Source organism: Oncorhynchus masou, chromosome 3, assembly GCF_036934945.1.
Source record: "Oncorhynchus masou masou isolate Uvic2021 chromosome 3, UVic_Omas_1.1, whole genome shotgun sequence".
Taxonomy (NCBI): Eukaryota; Metazoa; Chordata; class Actinopteri; order Salmoniformes; family Salmonidae; genus Oncorhynchus; species Oncorhynchus masou.
Window position 1 is genome coordinate 17,940,788 of NC_088214.1, and position 21,003 is coordinate 17,961,790.

Sequence of the window (21,003 nt, forward strand, 5' to 3'; positions counted from 1 at the left end):
GGGGGGGTGAGAAGGATTACTTTATCCTATCCTAGGTATTCCTTGAAGAGGTGGGGTTTCAGGTGTCTCCGGAAGGTGGTGATTGACTCCGCTGTCCTGGCGTCGTGAGGGAGTTTGTTCCACCATTGGGGGGCCAGAGCAGCGAGCAGTCACCAAAGCCCCATATACTACCCACCATTGCAACCTGTACCCTCTCGTTGGCTGGCCCTCGCTTCATACTCGTCGCCAAACCAACTGGCTCCATGTCATCTACAAGACCCTGCTAGGTAAAGTCCCCCCTTATCTCAGCTCGCTGGTCACCATAGCATCACCCACCTGTAGCACGCGCTCCAGCAGGTATATCTCTCTGGTCACCCCCAAAACCAATTCTTTCTTTGGCCGCCTCTCCTTCCAGTTCTCTGCTGCCAATGACTGGAACGAACTACAAAAATCTCTGAAACTGGAAACACTTATCTCCCTCACTAGCTTTAAGCACCAACTGTCAGAGCAGCTCACAGATTACTGCACCTGTACATTGGCCACCTATAATTTAGCCCAAACAACTACCTCTTTCCCTACTGTATTTATTTTGCTCCTTTACACCCCATTATTTTTATTTCTACTTTGCACATTCTTCCACTGCAAATCTACCATTCCAGTGTTTTACTTGCTATATTGTATTTACTTTGCCACCATGGCCTTTTTTGTTGTTGTTGCCTTTACCTCCCTTATCTCACTTCATTTGCTCACATCGTATATAGACTTGTTTCTACTGTATTATTTACTGTATGTTTGTTTTACTCCATGTGCAACTCTGTGTCGTTGTATGTGTCGAACTGCTTTGCTTTATCTTGGCCAGGTCGCAATTGTAAATGATAACTTGTTCTCAACTTGCCTACCTGGTTAAATAAAGGTGAAAAATAATAATAATAATTGGCAACGAAGAAAAGCTATTTCTCCTCTGTGGCTAAATTATGGTATTTTTCATGGTGTAGTAGGCTATTCTGAATTATTTCATTTATTTCTGAACAGACAGCAGTTATTCTATAACTTTGGCAAATTATTTTAAATTTAAGTTCAATCAACTTCGATCGCTTTTATTCGAATTTATACAACGGACAATTCTTTTTCGTGCCACGAGAGGTACCGGATCTGGCCAAATAGGTTCCGGAACGAAACAGTCCAAAACATAGAGGTGCTGGACCCGGTTCAAATTAAGCACTGAATAGTATTTTATGCATTAATAACCATGTTTGTCACTGCATTGCACTGCACTCTCCCCTACATGTAGCCATATCTATTAATTTAAAAACAGATTACGTTTTTACGATCCGAATTCTTTATTTTTTCAAATTTGTATTTTTTGTAAATAGATATGGCTACCTTACATGCAGTCTGGTATATACCTTGGTATTTACTGGCCAGTGCTAATACCACCAATTTTGTAGGGATGTTGTAGTCTTATATTTACGGTAATAAATACTTACGCCACGAATTGAACGGAAGAGCGATTGCTCACACGTTACCCACTCACTACATTGTTGCCATTGATCAACATCTACGGATTGTTCATTGCACATTTTATATTATCTACTTCACATAGAGAATACACATCTGTAATTTGGGCAGGACAAGATGGCGAGCTGCAATTTTCAGGCGCAGTTGGTATCCATTATGGAGGTATTAGCTAAAGCTGCTGTAGCAGAAATAAACAAACGTGTAGATGATAGCTGTGCTGTTATACGTTTGGAAATGACCCAAAGCCAGCGAGATATTGATGTATTGAAAAGGAAGTGGCAAATGATGGAGAGCGAGCTGGAGAAGACGCGCAGACGAAAAGGTAGTTGTGTTATTATTCATGGTAAATTAATGTTGGAGAGTGGAGACCCCGACGTTGAATTTAATTGGATTCAACGTCGGGCATAAATGAGCCTTTGGATCAGGGAAGTTTCCTCTCACGATCTATAATGTTACCTTACAAGCTATAATTTTGAATAAAGTTATATTTGAACTTAATTTCCCGGCTGTCCGTGCAGTTAGTCTATTTGCAGGTAGGAATGTGAGAAATATATCCACAGAAAAATATCATTCAATTAACTTTTCATAGTGCTGGTTGTGTGTTCAGATTTATATCACCTGAAGTATGAGCTTAACGCCTCGATCACACTGACAGGGTTTTGCGCTTTGACAGGGCAATTGTGTTTTGGTCCACCAGAAGTACATTCATTTCCAATAGAATGCTGCGTTTGCCTTGCAGTATTGCATTGCATTGTGTTCTATGTGGCGCATACCGTGGATTTATCAAAAGTATACACCAAATTGTATGCGTAGAAGACTTGACATAAATGGTAGCATAAAGTGAATGTTGAACTTTTGTTGCACACACATCCAGATGATGATGCGTACCCTTTTGCGCAAAACTCTGTAGGTGTGATCAAGGTGTTATGGATGGTGAAATTCCTGAGAGGTTTCCTTCCTCTCATCAGCAACTGAGTTAGAAAGGACACCACCTTTTTTACCCATCTACCAATAGGTGCCCTTCTTTGCTAGGCATTGGAAAACCTCCCTGTTTTTTGTGGTTCAATCTGTGTTTGAAATTTACTGCTCGACTGAGGGACCTTATAGATATTTGTATGTGTGGGGCACAGAGATGATGTAGTCATTCAAAAAAATCATGTTAAACACTATTATTGCACACAGAATGAGTCCATGTAACTTACTATGTGACTTGTTAAGCAAATGTTTACTCCTGACCTTATTTAGGCATGCCATAACACAGGTGTTGAATACTTATTGATTCAAGACAATTTGTTAACATTTTGAAAAACACAATTCCACTTTGACATTATAAGGTGTTGTGTGTGTGCCAGTGACAGAAAATCTCAGTATAGTCCATTCAGGCTGTAACAATTTGTTTTGGAAAAAGTCAATGATTGTGAATACTTTCTGTAGGCACTGTATGTACATCTAGGTAGGGGTAAAGTGACTAGGCTACAGGATAGATGATAGACAGAGATGTAGCAGCAGCGCATGTGAAGCAGTAGCAGCATGGCAATTCAACTATAACAGAATGACACTTTGACTCTTTTGACTATTTTACTTTGAAATGTATGCCAAACAAAAACCATTTGTTTCAAAGTTTAACAAACCATACAACTCTATGCACAAGGACTACTTTTAACAATTTCCACTGAAACATTTACAAAAATGAATTTAGTAGAAGAACTGACGCAATCTTGGTAATGGAATTACTGTAAAATCTCCCACAGGTTTTTATGTGAACACATTTTCCCAAAACTCATTTTAATACGGCATCTGTTCTGAATTAAGATCAAAGGTGTCTGCAAAAAGATTGGGGTGTCAGCTATGACATGGCACCTTGCGTTAGAAAAAAACTATGATAACAGAATTACATCAAGGCTCCCTGATCTGTACCACACAAATGCATCATTATGGATATGAATGTCATTCTCCTCATGTTTCACAAGTTTGGACATCACAAAAAAGTAGTGTACAATACAGCAGTGCAGTAGAGTACAGTGCAGTAGAGTACAGTGCAGTAGAGTACAGTGCAGTAGAGTACAGTGCAGTAGAGTACAGTGCAGTGGAGTACAGTAGTGTTAGAGTGGGCTCATGGGTAGGTGTCAGTAAGAGCTAGGAGAGGTGACATTAACTGGAGAGTGAGAAAGTCAGAGAGAGAGATGGGTTGTCCAGACTCATACACTCTTGTTTTGACCACCAGACAACAGAAAGACAAATAAGAGTTATGAGCTGAAAGTAACAGTATGCCAGTGGAAGGGAGGACAGTAGCAGGTGACACAACTGGTTTGTGACTATTGTGATTTCTCATTTTAGCCAATTCAGTTGCAGTTATTCCATTACTGTATTTTTGGGGGGTGGGGGAATTAAGAGTATTATTCACTTAATAATTCTAAAACAAAATTGATATCAGTAAAATGACAGGTCTACCATTACTTGTTACTTCTGTGAACTTTCATTATTCTCCCTCGTGAGGGAGAGCGATATTAGAACATGTCTTGAAGATGTATGGTTTCTTGGAAACGGAATTACAAAGCACAAGGCAATATCTCTTAACTTACAGAAGGTAAACTATTTCTCAAACTAATTTTGTGTTGATATTGGTTGGCAGGGGTCTTTACATCAACATTGTGTTTTGATGTATTTCTAATACCTTATAAGACTTTCTGGTAGTTGTTTTCTAAGATCCCATTTTTGTTTGTTATCCAGAAATCAAAGCCTTTACCTATGCCTAATTTTTAAGATGGAAAATGGTTGAAAATTGTATATTTGCCTTCATTTCACAAATATAGGCTAGTAGCTTTCATCTGACACCCAATTCGATATGCTCCTATGAACTTTACGTGTGTGTGTGCTAGAGGTCGACTGATTATGATTTTTCAACGCCGATACTGATTAGTGGAGGACAAAAAATGCCGATACCGATTTAATCGGCCGATTTATAAAAAATAAAAAATAAAATGTATTTATGTGTGTATATATATACAGTGGGGCAAAAAAGTATTTAGTCAGCCACCAATTGTGCAAGTTCTCCCACTTAAAAATATGAGAGGCCTGTAATTTTCGTCATAGGTACACTTCAACTATGAAAATCACATTGTAGGATTTTTAATTAATTCATTTGCAAATGATGGTGGAAAATAAGTATATATATATATATACACACACACATTTTTGTAATAATGACAATTGCAACAATACTGAATAAACAATGAACACTTTTATTTTAACTTAATATAATACAAATTATGGGCTTTTGGATGGGTGTTCTTAAGGTGATTCCACAGGTTGGTGGTATGTTTTGATTTAGCCGTTGCTGACCACATGCTTACATCTTTATCACAAATAAGACACCTTGCTTTTCCTGGTGCCAATTCCATGTAATAGTCCCACACTGGTGCTCTGCTTTTCTCTGCCATCTGTAAAATACACACACACACACAGCTCTGAAGTGACAATGATACTGAAGAGTCTGCTTAGGAGACAAATACTTCAACTGTTTGAATAAAAATAGATTTTAAGTTACCTGTGATGAATGTTGAAAACAAAAACTGTCATTTCTATATGTAGGAAATCCTATTTTAATAATGGGCATGGTAAGAATTGACTACCAAAGTGCGCGTCATAATTCCCATGACACCTTCTAACAAAATCTGAAAAGCGGTTCCTTCATTAATTTATTCCATAGGATATTTTTAGATTCACTTAAAATAAGGTCGGTGTGTCGTGTAGGCTTACACCACCTTGCCAATTTTATAACTGTGTAGATATCCATAGGACAAGGTAACTCTGATCAATATTGGCTAAATATAAGCGAAGATAAAAAAAAAAATTGTAGAGTGGATTTATGAAAATATGTTGACAAACCTTACCTTATCCTTGTAATATTTGTGTTGTGGAGAAATGACCAGGCAGGAGACTGGAGTACAGTTCGTTTTCGTTTAGTCAAAACCCCTCGTGCTCTACAGTTCCCGGCACCCCAGTGTGCATGTGCATTTCCTATTAGGTGTAGTAACGTAACACTGCCGTAATGCATTACTGCTTAGTAACAGCACAGTAACTAACATAAACAGATGTAGATCCCAGTTACTACACTCCTCCCCCATAGTGTTTAACTCCCAGAGAACAAGGTAAATATGTTAGGTAACTACTAATGCAATATCTGAACAATGCATTCTTAAACATTTTTCAACTACTGGGTTGAAGCAGACTTTTCAGAGCCCAGCACAAATCCAGGGTATTATTCTGCCCCGAGATGGAGTTTGTGTCCTAATAACTAACCCAGGTAATGTCCTTTTTCTTTTTTATCTAGGACATATTAAAGTGTTTGTTTGTTTTACTGTCTGTTACCTCCTTAACCAGCTCAAGTCACAGGTCAAGCTTTTGAGGTGCTCTTCGCTGTCGAATAGGATATCTCCGCTCCTCCTGGGCTTCCTGTGGTGGGCCAGGTTCGGGTGGAAGGTCAGGCTCTGTCTCTGCCGGTACGTCCACAGTCAGGAGAATAGTCCTGGGGGTCGTTATTGTTCTTGTTCTCTCGGCATGTCTCTGCTGATGCGTTGGACCGTAGCAGATGATCCACATGAACGTTGACCTGGCGATGACCAATTTGGATTTGGTAAGTCAAAGGTCCTCTGCGTTGCAAGATCACACCTGAGTTCCACAGGCGCTTGGGGTGTCTGAAATCATGTACCATCACCCTCTCTTCCTCTTTGAATTCTCTGACAGTCTTTGAGTGTCTGTCGTGAGCTTTCTTCTGCTGTAGCTGGTGCTTTGCCACAGTGCTTGACAAGTCTGGTTTCAACAATGTCAGGCGGGTACATGGTTGGCGTTTCAGAAACAGTTCAGCTGGTGTACATTCCGTTACTGTGTCTGGGGTGTTACGGTAAGTAAACCAGAACTGGGGAAGCCTTTGGTGGGTGGGCACAGACTGAACCTCGAGTCTAGTCCAGGCCTTCTTAAAGGTTTGCATGGTTCTCTCCGCTGCTCCGTTTGATTGCGGATGGTAAGGTGGTGACAGGATGTGCCTTACTCCGTTGTTCTTGAGAAACATTTCAAAATCGTTTGACGAGAACGGAGGGCCATTGTCCGATACGAGCTCCTTGACTAGTCCAAAGGATGCAAACAGGTGTCTGAGAAGATCGATGGTCTTCTCAGCTGTGGTTAGTTGAGTAGGGAACACTTCCATCCACTTGGAATGGACATCGACAACAACAAGGAAATGTCGGCGTAATCCACATGGATGCATTCCCAAGGTGTAGCAGCTCTGGACCATGGATGAAAAGGTGCAGCAGCAGGCTTGTTGCGAACAGCTTCACAAGGTGAGCAGTGGCCTATATGCTGTTGAATGTCCCGATCCAGTCCAGGCCACCACAGATAACTGCGAGCGAGTGCTTTCATTCGAGTGATCCCTGGATGTCCCTCATGCAGATCAGATAGCAGTCTCCTCTGGAATGTGTGAGGTACCAACACCCTTGATCCCCACAGAACACACCCTTGATCAGTGGACAACTGGTCTTTCTTGTCGATGAATGGACGAAGGTTATCATCATTTACGAAGGTTGGCCAACCGCCTAATGTTAAGTCCAAGGCTTTGGAAAGCACTGGGTCTTTCCTTGTTTCCTCTGCTATGTCAGAAGCAGATATAGGCAGTTCATCAATGAGAGAGATCTGGAAGACTGCTCTATCATCTTCACTGTCGGAGTCACTATTGCACGGTAGTCTCGATAGTGCATCGACATTTGCGTGATCACTGGATCGTCTGTACTCAATCTCGTAGTCGTAGGCTAACAATATCAGAGCCCAACGTTGCATTCGTAGTGCAGCAAGGGTTGGTATAGCTGATTTTGGTCCAAGGATGGCCAACAGAGGCTTGTGATCTGTCAGCAGTTGGAACTTTCTTCCGTAGAGGTATTTGTGAAACTTCTTTACTCCGAATATTATGCTCAGGGCTTCCTTCTCAATTTGAGCATAATTTTTCTCACTTGGTGACAGAGTCCGTGATGCAAATGAAATAGGGTGTTCTTCACCTGATGGTAGAACATGTGAGATGACGGCTCCTACTCCGTATGGAGATGCATCACACGCGAGTCTCAACTTCATCTCTGTGTTGTAGTGGGCAAGCCAATTGCTCTTTAGCAGACCCTGTTTGCAAGTCTTGAATGCTGCTTCTTCGCATTGTGAGGACCAATTCCACTTTGTATCGGCCTGCAGCAGTTGGTGAAGCGGATGCAACAATGTGGACAAGTTTGCCACAAACTTTCCGTAATAGTTCAGGAGCCCCAAAAAGGACCTCAGCTCTGAGAGATGTGGGTGCTGGTGCGTTTACGATTGCTTCCACCTTGCTGTTGGTTGGGTGCAGGCCTTGTGCATCAATCTTGTATCCAAGATACTCCACTGAGTCCTGGAGGAACTCCACACTTGCTGCGTTTCATTCTCACTCCATATTTCTCCAGTCTTGACATCACTTTGTCCAGCACTACAAGGTGCTCACCAATGGTTGGTGCTGACACGAGGATGTCGTCCATGAAGCACACAACATGGTCTATACCGTCCAAGATCTGATCCATTGTGTGTTGGAATATCGCTGGAGCTGTCGAGATTCCATAGGCCAAGCGATTGAATCTGAATAGCCCCTTGTGTGTATTGATGGTCAGATACTGTTCTGACTCCGAATCCAGCTTCAGTTGCTGATAAGCGAATGCCAGGTCCACCTTACTGAAAACCTTCCCACCAGCTAGAGTGGCAAACAGATCTTCAGCGTTTGGTAGTGGATATTCCTCTGGTAGTATGCAGCGATTTACTGTGACCTTGTAGTCACCGCACATTCTGACTGTCTTGTCTTTCTTTGGAATTACAACAATGGGAGCGGCCCAGTCGCTCCTCGCTACTTTCGTGATTGTTATTCTTCTGTAGGCGGTCCAGTTCCTTCTCTACTGCTTCCTTAAGAGCATAGGAAACCGGACGTGGTTTGTGAAAGATAGGCTTGGTTCCTTCTTGCACTCTGACTTTTGCTGTGAAGTCATGTATTTCACCGTAGCCATCTTTGGAAAGTTCTTTGTGCGTCTCCAGCATGTTAGTGAGTAGCCTGACTCACTGGTTTGTCATTTCTCAGACTGAAGATTTCTCCCCAGTTCAACTTGATCTTTTGTAGCCAGTTTCTGCCTAGCAAGGCTGATTTTTCTCCTGTAACAATGACAAGCGGTAGCGTCCACTCCTTTCCCTCATACCGGACTGGTACCTGAATCTGCCCTAACACAGAAAGGCGGCTGGACGCGGGCTGAAAAGGGCACTCTTTCAGTTTTTCTTTGTAGAGTCTCTCTGGAACCAGAGATACAGACGCTCCGGTGTCCAGCTGCATTTTTACTGGTTTTCCCGCTAACTCCATGTTGAGATAGATTCCATCTTTTTGTTGTTGAGCTGTGTACACTGAACAGTTCCTCTACTGTTTCAGTTGTACCTTCCTCTTCTTGTGCTGTGTCTGACACTTTGTGCGCTCTTGCTGTGCGTTTTGAGGCCTTACACACTCTCTGTAAATGTCCAACCTTTCCACAATTGTGGCACTTTTCATTTTGGAATTGACATTCACTGTGCTGATGATTATCTCCCCCACATCTGTAGCAACTTGGCTTAGACCTTTTGAGATGTGGACTGCTTTGTTCTTGTGTAACCTTGAGGACTGAAAAAAGTGTGACTTTTTTGTGAGCTTTTTCCACCAAGTGCATCACTGAACTTGTGAACACCTTTCTGACGTTCTGCATGTCCCGATAGCTCAATAGTATCCCTGTGGGCAAGCTCGAGTCCAAGTGCTATATCACAGGCTTTCTTAAAGGTCAGGTCCTTCTCTGACAGGAGCCTTCTGTGATATGCTTCACCTGTGAGACCACATACAAACTTGTCTCGGAGAGCATCATCAAGAAATCGTGCAAACTCACATGTACTTGACAGCCTTTTTAAAGCAAGGATGTAGTCAGCCACGGTTTCCCCTTGACCCTGGTGACGTTGGTAATATCTGAAACGTTCTGCAATGATAATTGGCTTAGGCTTGAAATACCTTGAAAGAGTTTCCGTCAGTTCTGTATAGTTCAACTCCACTGCTTTTATGAGACCTTTCAGCAATCCATACTCAGTTGGACCCAAAACACTGAGAAATACATCTGCTTTCTTTTCATCTTTGATTTCATTTGCAGCCAGCCAACGCTCAAAACGCTCCAAATAGGAATCAAAATCCTCTTTTGTAGCCGCAAGTGATGTCACCGATTGAAACGCTATTTAGCGCGCACCACTAACTAAGCTAGCCGTTTCACATCCGTTACACTTGTTTTCCTTAATTTTCATCTAATTCTTCACTTCAGAATTTTCTGCAATTACTCGCTATTCTGGACTCCAATAGTCCTGCTACTTGGCAGCTCCTGAATAACGTACTAGCAGTGCTAGCAGTGCTTAGCCTTCTCTACTGGCGAAAGAAAATAAAAGTAGTAGAAGAAAATAAAAGTAAAAGTTGAAGTAGATCAAGACATTTCAAATTCAGCCGCAAGTTATTACAGGAATTATAACGCGTCGACTATTTCTCTCTAAACCATATACCTTTGACTATTACGAGCCTGCTGCTGCCTACCACCCCTCGGACTGCTCTGTCAAATATCAAATCATAGACTTTACTATAATAAACACACAGAAATCCGAGCCTTAGGACAAATCCGGAAACTATCATCTCGAAAACAAAACGTTTATTCCGTTCCGTATTTTATCTAACGGGTGGCATCCATGAGTATAAATATTCCTGTTACATTGAAGGTTGTGCAATGTTATGTCATAATTGCGTACAATTCTGGCAAATTAGTTCGCAAAGAGCCAGGCAGCCCAAACTGTTGCAAATACCCTGACTCTGCGTGCAATAAACGCAAGAGGTGACAATTTTACCTGGTTAATATTGCCTGATAACCTGGATTTCTTTTAGCTAAATATGCAGGTTTAAAAATATATACTTGTGTATTGATTTTAAGAAAGGCATTGATGTTTATGGTTAAGTACATATTGGAGCAATGACAGTCGTTGATTGATTGTTTTTTATAAGATAAGTTTAATGCTTGCTAGCAACTTACCTTGGCTTACTGCATTCGCATAACAGGCAGGCTCCTCGTGGAGTGCAATGTAATCAGGTGGTTAGAGCGTTGGACTAGTTAACTGTAAGGTTGCAAGATTGAATCCCCCGAGCTGACAGGGTAAAAATCTGTCGTTCTGACTCCTAGGCCGTCATTGAAAATAAGAATGTGTTCTTAACTGACTTGCCTAGTTAAATAAAATTGGCAAAATCGGTGCCCAAAAATACAGATTTCCGATTGTTATGAAAACTTGAAATCGGCCCTAATTAATTGGCCATTCCGATTAATCGGTCGACCTCTAGTGTGTGCGTGCATGCATTCACGCGCATAGAGTCAATGCAAGTTGGTTAGTTAAAGGTTCAATGCAGGTAGTTTGGGTAGCCATTTGATTAACTATTTAGCAGCCTTGATTTGCAGTCTTATTGGTTTGTGGTAGAAGCTGTTCAGGGTCCTATTGGTTCGTGGTAGAAGCTGTTCAGGGTCCTGTTGGTTCCAGACTTGGTGAACTGGTACCGTTTGCCTTGCGGTCTATAGCTATGGTGACTGGATTCTTCCTCTGACACCGCCTGGTATAAAGGTCCTGGATGGCAGGGAGCTCGACCCCAGTACTCACCACCCTCAATAGCGGCTTGTGGTCGGGGCCCTTGCAGTTGCCATACCAAGCAGTGATGGAGCCAGTCATGATGCTCTCAATGGTGCAGCTGTAGAATCTTTTGAGGATCTGAGGGCCCATCCTTCCTAAGGGGGAGGAGGCGCTGTCATGTCCTCTTCACAACTATGTGGGTGTGTGTGGATCATGTTAATTCCTAATTGATGTGAACACTGAGGAACTTGAAGTGCTCGCTCCTTCATTTCTTGTAGTCAACAATAATTGCTGACGTTAAAGGAGAGGTTTCTGTCTTTGCACCACACTACCAGGTCTCTGACATCCTCCCCCTGCCTCGTCGTCGGTGATCAGTTCTACCACCGTTGTTTTCAGCAAATTGATGGTGTTGGAGTCGTGCACCGCCACGCAATGGTGAGTGAACAGGGAGTACATGAGGGGAGCCATGACCAGCCTTTCAAACCATTTATTTTGCTATAGATGTGAATGCTTCGAAGCGATAGTAATTTAGGCAGGTTACCTTGGCGTTCTTGGGAACGGGGACAATGGTGGTCTGTTTGAAACAGGTTGTTATTACAGACCGGCTGGTCAGCGCATGGTCTGAGTACTCGTCCTGCTATTCCATCTGACCCCAGCCTTGCGAATGTTAATCTGTTTTAAAGGTCTTACTCACATTGGCTACAGAGAGCAAGATCACTACTGTGATCCGGAACAGCTGGTGCTCTCATGCATGGTTCAGTGTCAAGCAACACTGAACCATGCATGAGAGCACCACCTGTTAGCTCATCTGGTAGGCTCGTGTCGCTGGGCAGCTCGCGGCTGAGTTTCCTTTCTAATTCGTGATAGTTTGCCAGCCCTGCCACATCCGTAAAGCGTCAGAGCCGGCATAGTGGGATTCGATCTTAGTCCTCTATGGAAGCTTTGCCTGTTTGATGGCTCGTCGGAGTTTATAGCAGGATTTCTTAAAAGCGTCTGGATTAGTGTCCCGTTCCTTGAAAGCGGCAGCTGTAGGCTTTAGCTCAGTGCGGATGAAAACCATGGCTTCTGGTTATGGTATGTATGTACAGTCACTGTGGGGACAACATCGTTGATGCACTTATTAATGAAGCCGATGATTCTTCAGCGTTACCAGATGAATCCCGGAACATTTTCCAATCTGTGCAGTCCTGTAGCTTAGCATCCGCTTCATCTGACCACTTCCGTATTGAGCTTGTCACTGGTACTTTCTGTTTTATTTTTTTTGGAAGCAGGAAGATAGAGTTATTGTCTGATTTGCAAGAGGGAGGGCGAGGGAGGGCCTTGAATGCGTTTTTGTGTGTGGTGTAAAGGTGATCTCGAGTTCTGTCGCCTCTAGTTGCACAGGTGATGAACTACTGGTAACAATTTGGTAAAACGGATTTCAGTTTCCCTGCATTAAAATCAGCGGCCACAAGACACGCCGCCTCTGAATGTGCATTTTGTTGTTTGTTTATGGCCCTATACAGCTTGTTGCGTGTGGTCTTAGTGCCAGCATCTGTTTGGTGTTAAATGGCTACGAGAAATATAGTATGGTCTGCAGCTTATCAGGAGGTAAATCATGCGAGCAACAACTCAACACTTCCTTAACATTAAAGGTCACATACCAGCTGTTGTTAACAAAGAGACACCCACCTCTTCCCTTCGCCTTACCTGAATCTGCTATCTGGGCTTGATGATGCATGGAAAAACCAGCGAGATGTAAATTCGGCAAAAAAAGAAACTTTCAGACCCTGTCTTTCAAAGATAATTTGTAAAAATCAAAATAACTTCACAGATCTTCATTGTAAATGGTTTAAACACTGTTTTCCATGCTTGTTCAATGAACCATAAATAATTCATGAACATGCACCTGTGGAATGGTCATTAAGACACTAACAGCTTACAGATGGTAGGCAATTAAGGTCACAGTTATGAAAACTTAGGACAGTAAAGAGGCCTTTCTACTGACTCTGAAAAACACCAAAATAAATATGCCCAGGGTCCCTGCTAATCTGCGTGAACATGCCTAAGGCATGTTGCAAGGAGGCATGAGGACTGCAGATGTGGCCAGGGCAATACATTGCAACCTCTGTACTGTGTGACGCCTAAGACAGCACTACAGGGAGACAAGACGGACAGCTGATCATCCTCGCAGTGGCAGACCACGTGTAACAACACTTGCACAGGATCGGTACATCCGAACCTCACACCTGCGGGACAGGTACAGGATGGCAACAACAACTGCCCGAGTTACACCAGGAACGCACAGTCCCTCCACCAGTGCTCAGACTGTCCGCAATAGGCTGAGAGAGGCTGTACTGAGGGCTTGTAGGCCCGTTGTAAGGCAGGTCCTCACCAGACATCACAGACAACAACGTCGCCTATGAGTACAAACCCACCGTCCCTGGACCAGACAGGACTGGGAAAAAAGCTTTTCACTGACAAGTTGTGGTTTTGTCTCACCAGGGGTGATGGTCGGATTTGCGTTTATGGTCGAAGGAATGAGCGTTTCACCAAGGCCTGTACTCTGGAGCGGGATCGATTTGGAGGTGGAGGGTCCGTCATGGTCAGGGGCGGTGTGTCACAGCATAATCGGACTGAGCTTGTTGTCATTGCAGGCAATCTCAATGCTGTGCGTTACAGGGAAGACATCCTCCTCCCTCATGTGGTACCGTTCCTGCAGGCTCATCCTGACATGACCCTCCAGCATGACAATGCCACGAGCCATACTACTCGTTCTGTGCGTGATTTCCTGCAAGATAGGAATGTCGATGTTCTGCCATGGCCAGTGAGGAGCCCGGATCTCAATCCCATTGAGCACGTCTGGGACCTGTTGGATCGGAGAGTGAGGGCTTGGGCCATTCCCCCAGAAATGTCCGTGAACTTGCAGGTGTCTTGGTGGAAGAGTGGGGAAACAACTCACAGCAAGAACTGGCAAATCTGGTGCAGTCTTTGAGGAGATGCACTACAGTACTTAGTATCTGGTGTGGCCAACAGCTGCATTGACTGTTACTTTTGATTTTGACCACCCCCCTTTGTTCAGAAACACATTATTCAATTTCTGTTAGTCACATGTCTGTTGAACTTGTTCAGTTTGTCTCAGTTGTTTAATCTTGTTATGTTCATACAAATATTACACATGTTAAGTTTGCTGAAAATAAACGCAATTGACAGTGAGAGGACGTTTCTTTTTGGCTGAGTTCATGGCCTCGTTCAACCACGACTCTTGAGAAACATAGTATATTACAATTTTTCAGGTCCTGTTGATTGGATTTGAAAAGTGTAATTATACTTTCCTGTGGGTTATATTGTCTCACATTCCTATACTATAAATACAACAGTACGTGGACACCCCTTCAAATTAGTGGATTCTGCAATTTCAACCACACCTGTTGCTGACAGGTGTATAAAATTGAGCACATAGCCATGCAATTGCCATAGACAAACATTGGCAAGTAGAATGGCCTTAATGAACAGCTTGGTGACTTTCAACGTGGCACTCTCATAGGATGCCACCTTTCCAACAAGTCAATTCGTCAAATTTCTGCCTTGCTAGAGCTGTGCCGGTCAACTGTAAGTGCTGTTATTGTGAAGTGGAAACGTCTAGGAGCAACAACGCCAAGAGGTAGACCACACAAGCTCACAGATCGGGAGTGCTGAAGCGAGCACTCGCAACATTCACTACCGAGTTTGAAACTGCCTCTCGAAGCAACGTGAGCACAATAACTGTTTGTCGGGAGCTTCATGAAATTAGTTTCCATGGACGAGCAGCCACACACAATCCTAAGATTACCATGCGCAATGCCAAGCGTCGGCTGGAGTGGCATGAAGATCGCCACCGTTGGACTCTGGAGCAATGGAAACATGTTCTTTGGAGTGATAAATCACGCTTCACCATCTAGCAGTTCGACGGATGCCAGGAGAATGCTACCTGCTCAAATGCATAGTGCCAACTGTAAATTTGGTGGAGGAGGAATAATGGTCTGGGGCTGATTTTCATGGTTCAGCTAGGCCCCTTAGTTCCAGTGAAGGGAAATATTAACGCTACAGCATACAATGACATTCTAGATGATTCTGTGTTTCCAACAATTTGGGGAAGGCCCTTTCCTGTTTCAGAATGACAATGCCTCCGTGCTCAAAGGGAGGTCCATACAGAAATGGTATGAGATCGGTGTGGAATATCTTGTCTTGCCTGCACAGAGCCCTGACCTCAACCCCATCGAACATCTTTGGGATGAATTAGAACGCCGTCTGCGAGCCAGGCCTTATTGCCCAATATCAGTGTCCAAATATCACAAATATTCTTGTGGCTGAATGGAAGCAAGTCCTTGCAGCAATGTTCCAACATCTGGTGGAAAGCCTTCCCAGAAGAGTGGAGGCTGTTGTAGCAGCCAAGGGGGACCAACTCCATATTAATACCCATGATTTTCGAATGAGTTGTTCGACGAGCAGCTGTCCACATACTTTTGGTCATGTAATGTACATGCAAAAGGAACAAATACACTGACAACCAGTAAAGTAAGTTAAACTAATGTTTTATTTGACATTCTGGCTTGTAGACGTCGTGAGAGAACTTTCCTGCTCTATTTTTATGAAATTCTACATCGGGTCTCCAGGCTAGTAAATTGATTGGATATGGGAAACCCAAATGTGTGAATAGCTCTAATATTTGACTGAATACAATTATTTTCTTGCTTTTTACTCTATGGCATCAGAGAGATCTTCATATCCAGTCAAAATTGTTTTGAATAAGCAGAGGAGTAGCTCACAGTGCAGAGACGAAGAGCTGGCTCTAGAAGAGGACTCTCAACCCCAGGTGTGATACATCACCTTTAACAACTAAGATAAATTCTGATATTGGCTTATCAGGAGATTTTATCGCTTTTGTGTGATTCATGAGTATGAAAAGGGTTAGATATGCTGTGTGTCCAGAGTAATAACCTCAGTCCCTGTTACAGCCTACAGATGTGGAGCAGAGAGTGGAGACTGAACTCATACTGATCAAAGATGAGGAGACAGCAGAGGATGTGTGGAAGACTGACCCTCAGGAAGAGTTCAGGATCACTGGAGAGGGTGGGTGTGACCATAAGGGGTACGGCTCAGTCTGTCTATGGAAGACTGTGTGGGTGTGGTGGTATGCAAGTTCCAAATTGCTACATTGTTGTTTTATGTTCTGGCATATGTAGCGCACGTACACACAATCAGCTCTAAAGCAGTCATGTTTGGCTCTTAAGGGTCTTTTGTAATGTTTATTTTATGTTTATCCCCATATCTTTAGAATCTGGTTCCAAGCCTGGGAAACCACCATCCTTTGAGCAACGGCACTGTGATGAGGACTTCATCACACAACCCAATATATCTCCCAGAGACTCAGTGGAACATTACCCCAATTCTGATCGTCCAGAGGAACCAGGAACACCCCAGCTCGCATCTACAGAGGTGTTCAGCACAGAGCAGCACCGGCCGGATGAGGACTCACTAGACCTAGTGATGGTGAAAGAGGAGGAGCTGGATCAGACCACGGCCCTGGCTGGACCTGGCCAGTTTGTCATGGATGAGACTGATGGGAAGCTGTGGACCTCTGTGGATCCAGGCAGAGACACTGACCCTGTCTGCCACCCAGATTTCTCCTTTCATTCCACAGAAGAGTACTCTCAGAATATCTCAATTTACCCATCTCATAGTGGGCTGCCATCTGTTCCTACTATGACAGATGAAGTGGGGCCATCGCTTCACTCTTCTATATGGAAACCACATGCTAACATGTTCAGTGCAGCAAAACACATGACAAGACATGTCAGGACATTGGCTGATGAGACTAGACAACAGATGCCAGAGGGACAGAGCAGCGAGACGCTGAACTCAAATAATGATGGTAATAGTTTAGCTCTACAGCCAAGGCAGCATCAGTACAGGGCTTCAGAAGCAACAGTGAGATTGAGTGAGTGCATGACAGGGTCAAACATGGCCACCACCTCCACGTTCTCAGAATACAGCCTGAGTCGCAGTAGTTTTAACATGGTGAAGAGAATGAGGACTCAGTGGAGGTCAGGTGGCACCACTGAGAGGCGTTTCAGCTGCACCTTCTGTGGGAAGAGCTTCCAGCGTCTCTGCCAGCTCAAAGTACACCTCCGGAGTCACACCGGAGAGAAACCGTACACCTGTGAACAGTGTGGCAGGAGTTTCACCAAGCAGTGCAACCTGATCAGACATGCTGTGGTCCACAGTGGGGAGAAACCGTATGAGTGCACACAGTGTGGGAAATGCTTCACCCAGCGTTCCAATATGACATCACATCAGAGAACTCACATAGGAGAGATTGCAGTGTCTCCATACGTAGCACCTGCATACTCTGGGGATCCACACACAAGTTTAATGTAGTCTCAGAACAGATGGAACATAATTGCGTTATGCTTCGGAAACACTTTCTATGTAAATTTTGGTTTAGAATGTATTTTGAGAAATGTTGACAACCTTTTCCTCCTCATTGATTTGTGAAATGGTTTTCATGTTTCACTGTTCACGGATCCTCACTTTTTTTATTAATAACCTATTTATTTACATCTACTAACATTTAATATTTCTACCACAAAATCATAAAACCATACTATATTCAAGCAAATGTATTTAATGAAAGAGTCAATCTGTGCTTTTAGATGAATAATATGTAGGAGCCATTTAGTCTGTATTGTCTAGGTAGTGTCTGACTATCTGGGATGTCACGTCTTGCCACAAGGGACAGTCTCATATCAGGTCAGGTTAATAACTCAATTCAACTTGATTTTCAGTTAGGTTTGGAAATTACTCTGCTGCCTTAAAATGTTGAGTTACTGTATGTCTTTTCAAAATGAGGCAATAAAATATGTTTCAGTGTAATAGGCTATACATGTTTATACAACTTTATATTTTACATCAGGAAACTACACTTACTGTGTACATTGTCTAAACTGACACCACTGGGACTGTATAAAACTGGTCATCTGAATCAAAGTTCATTAGATGCTGTAGATGGCTAAATAGAGAAGAGAAAAATAATTATATGATTTGTAATTTCAAAGATTTACCTCTTCATTGATTTGCCTATCAACAGGGGCGGAGATAATTGAGTGAGCAGGAAGTCAACAAATTTAGTTATTTCGTACTTCATCGCTTGTGTGTACCTGTGTAGAGTCAAGGTAGGAACAGTCTTACATCTCCTTACTCTTTCTTATTTATTGTTCTTACATCAGTCATCCCGAAACTCGAAAGGTGTAACAGTGACCATGTGTTAAGGGTGGAATGGTAGGGGTCAGGGGGATGGCGAGGTGGGGTCAGGCTCAGAGGCTTCATGTTCTACGACAGGCCTGCAGGCACAACGATGTGCAATTCAATTGACTTCCACTGTAGTGAGATGGCTGCAGGAGGCAGGGAGGAGAGGGCCTCAGAACAGCCAGAGCTGTGGTTTGGGGTGTCGGGGTGTCCATCAGCATACTCATACACATTTTGATACATATTGTGTGTAAACAAATAATGTGCAAAATTTGGGACAGAAACACCAAGAAACAGGTGGATGTTATTCTAACTCGTAAATGTTCACGCACTCAAATAATTTCTCAAAGAATGGATGAATAGTCACAGTAATATACTGTTGATGTTTGTATGCTTACACTATCTGCATCTCTGTACAGGCAGTGGTGGAAAAAGTACTCTATTGTCATACTTGAGTAAAAGTAAAGATACCTTTAATATAAAATGACTAGTGACGCAGTGAAATACGACTTGAGAAGTCTAAAAGTATTTGGTTTTAAATATACTTAAGTATCAAAAGTAAATGGAATTGCTCAAATGTACTTAAGTATCAAAAGTATAAACCACTTCAAAATGTTTTATATTAAACAAACCAAATGGCAACATTCTATTTATTTATTGGCGGATAGCCAGGAGAACACTCCAACAGTCAGATATAATTTACAAACAAAGCATTTGTTTTTAGTGAGTCTGCCAGATCAGAGGCAGTAGGGATGACCAGGGATGATCGCTTGATAAGTGAAATGGATCATTTTCCTGGCAAAATGGTACTTTTGGGTGTCTGGGAAAATGTATTGAGTAAAAAGTACATTTTTTTTCTTTAGGAATGTAGTGAAGTAATATTTGGCAAAAAATATAAATAGTAAAGTACAGATACCCCAAAAACCTTAAGTAGTACTTTAAAGTATTTTTACTTAAGTGTGTGTGTGTGTGTTTGTGTGTGCTTACACTATTTCTCTGTGCTACTGTACGGGTGGGTTGGTTTGTGTGTGGGGGTCCTGTTCTGGTCTTGGAGGTGAACCCACACTGCTCCAGTGAACTGGTGTGTAGCGATGCACTGGGTGAGCTCTACTTCCTCTCCTGGAGAGAATAACCACCCAGTGTACACACAGTCATTATATACACACACTGCTGTATACACACACTGCTCCATACACACACAGAGCCCTAATTAACTTACTCTCTCACAGATATATCAGTACTGCTGTACTGTTATGCATATTCTCTCATGCAGCTCAATCAACACCACCTGTTATCTTCTACACACAATCTAATATACATACTCTTTATCTAATACCTCTACTTACACTACCGTTCAAAAGTTTGGGGTCACTTAGAAATGTTCTTGCCTAGAAGGCCAGGATCCCGGAGTCGCCTCTTCACTGTTGACGTTGAGACTGGTGTTTTGCTGGTACTATTTAATGAAGCTGCCAGTTGAGGACTTGTGAGGCGTCTGTTTCTCAAACTAGACACTCTATTGTGCTTGTCCTCTTGCTCAGTTGTGCACTGGGGCCTCCCACTCCTCTTTCTATTCTGGTTAGGGCCAGTTTGCGCTGTTCTGTGAAGATGGTTGTACACAGCGTTGTACGAGATCTTCTTTTTCTTGGCAATTAATCACATGGAATATCCTTAATTTCTCAGAAAAAGAATAGACTGATGAGTTTGAGAAAAAGTTTTGTTTCTGGCCGTTTTGAGCCTGTAATCAAACCCACAAATGCTGATGCTCCAGATACTCAACTGGTCTAAAGAAGGCTGTTTTTATTGCTTCTTTAATTAGCACAACAGTTTTCAGCTGTGCTAACATAATTGCTAAAGGGTTTTCTAAAAATCAGTTAGCCTTTTAAAGCTGCCACCCCCGTGCTTCACGGTTGGGATGGTGTTCTTCGGCTTGCAAGCCTCCCCCTTTTTCCGCCAAAGATAACGATGGTCATTATGGCCAAACAGTTCAAGTTTTGTTTCATCAGACCAGAGGACATTTCTCCAAAAAGTACAATCTTTGTACCCATGTGCAGTTGCAAACCGTGGATTTTTTTATGGTGACTTCTTCCTTGCTGAGCAGCCTTTCAGGTTATGTCGATATAGGACTCGTTTTTCTGTGGATATAGATACTTTTGTACCTGTTTTTTCCAGCATCTTCACAAGGTCCTTTGCGGTTGTTCTGGGATTGATTTGCACTTTTCCCACTAAAGTACGTTCATCTCTAGGAGACAGAACACGTCTCCTTCCTGAGAGGTATGACGGCTGCCTGGTCCCATGGTGTTTATACTTGCGTACCATTTTTTGTACAGATGAACGTGGTACCTTCAGGCGTTTGGAAATTGCTCCCAAGGATGAACCAGACTTGTGGAGGTTTAAAAAAAATAAAAAATTCTGAGGTCTTGGCTGATTTCTTTTGATTTTCCCATGATGTCAAGCAAAGAGGTGCTGAGTTTGAAGGTAGGCCTTGACTCAAATTATGTCAAATAGCCTATCAGAAGCTTAGAAAGCCATGACATC

The 21,003-nt window shown here is 42.8% G+C and overlaps 1 protein-coding gene across 1 annotated transcript; it reads left to right on the plus strand.

Moving 5' to 3' along the window:
- Positions 1–1,498: 1,498 nt before the first annotated feature.
- Positions 1,499–19,110, plus strand: LOC135511861 (zinc finger protein 263-like). The gene is made up of 4 exons (XM_064933360.1): positions 1,499–1,819; positions 15,936–16,036; positions 16,179–16,293; positions 16,499–19,110. Exons 1-4 carry the CDS (start codon positions 1,615–1,617, stop codon positions 17,599–17,601), a joined length of 1,524 nt encoding a protein of 507 aa, XP_064789432.1. The 5' UTR covers positions 1,499–1,614; the 3' UTR covers positions 17,602–19,110.
- The last annotated feature ends 1,893 nt before the right edge of the window (positions 19,111–21,003 follow it).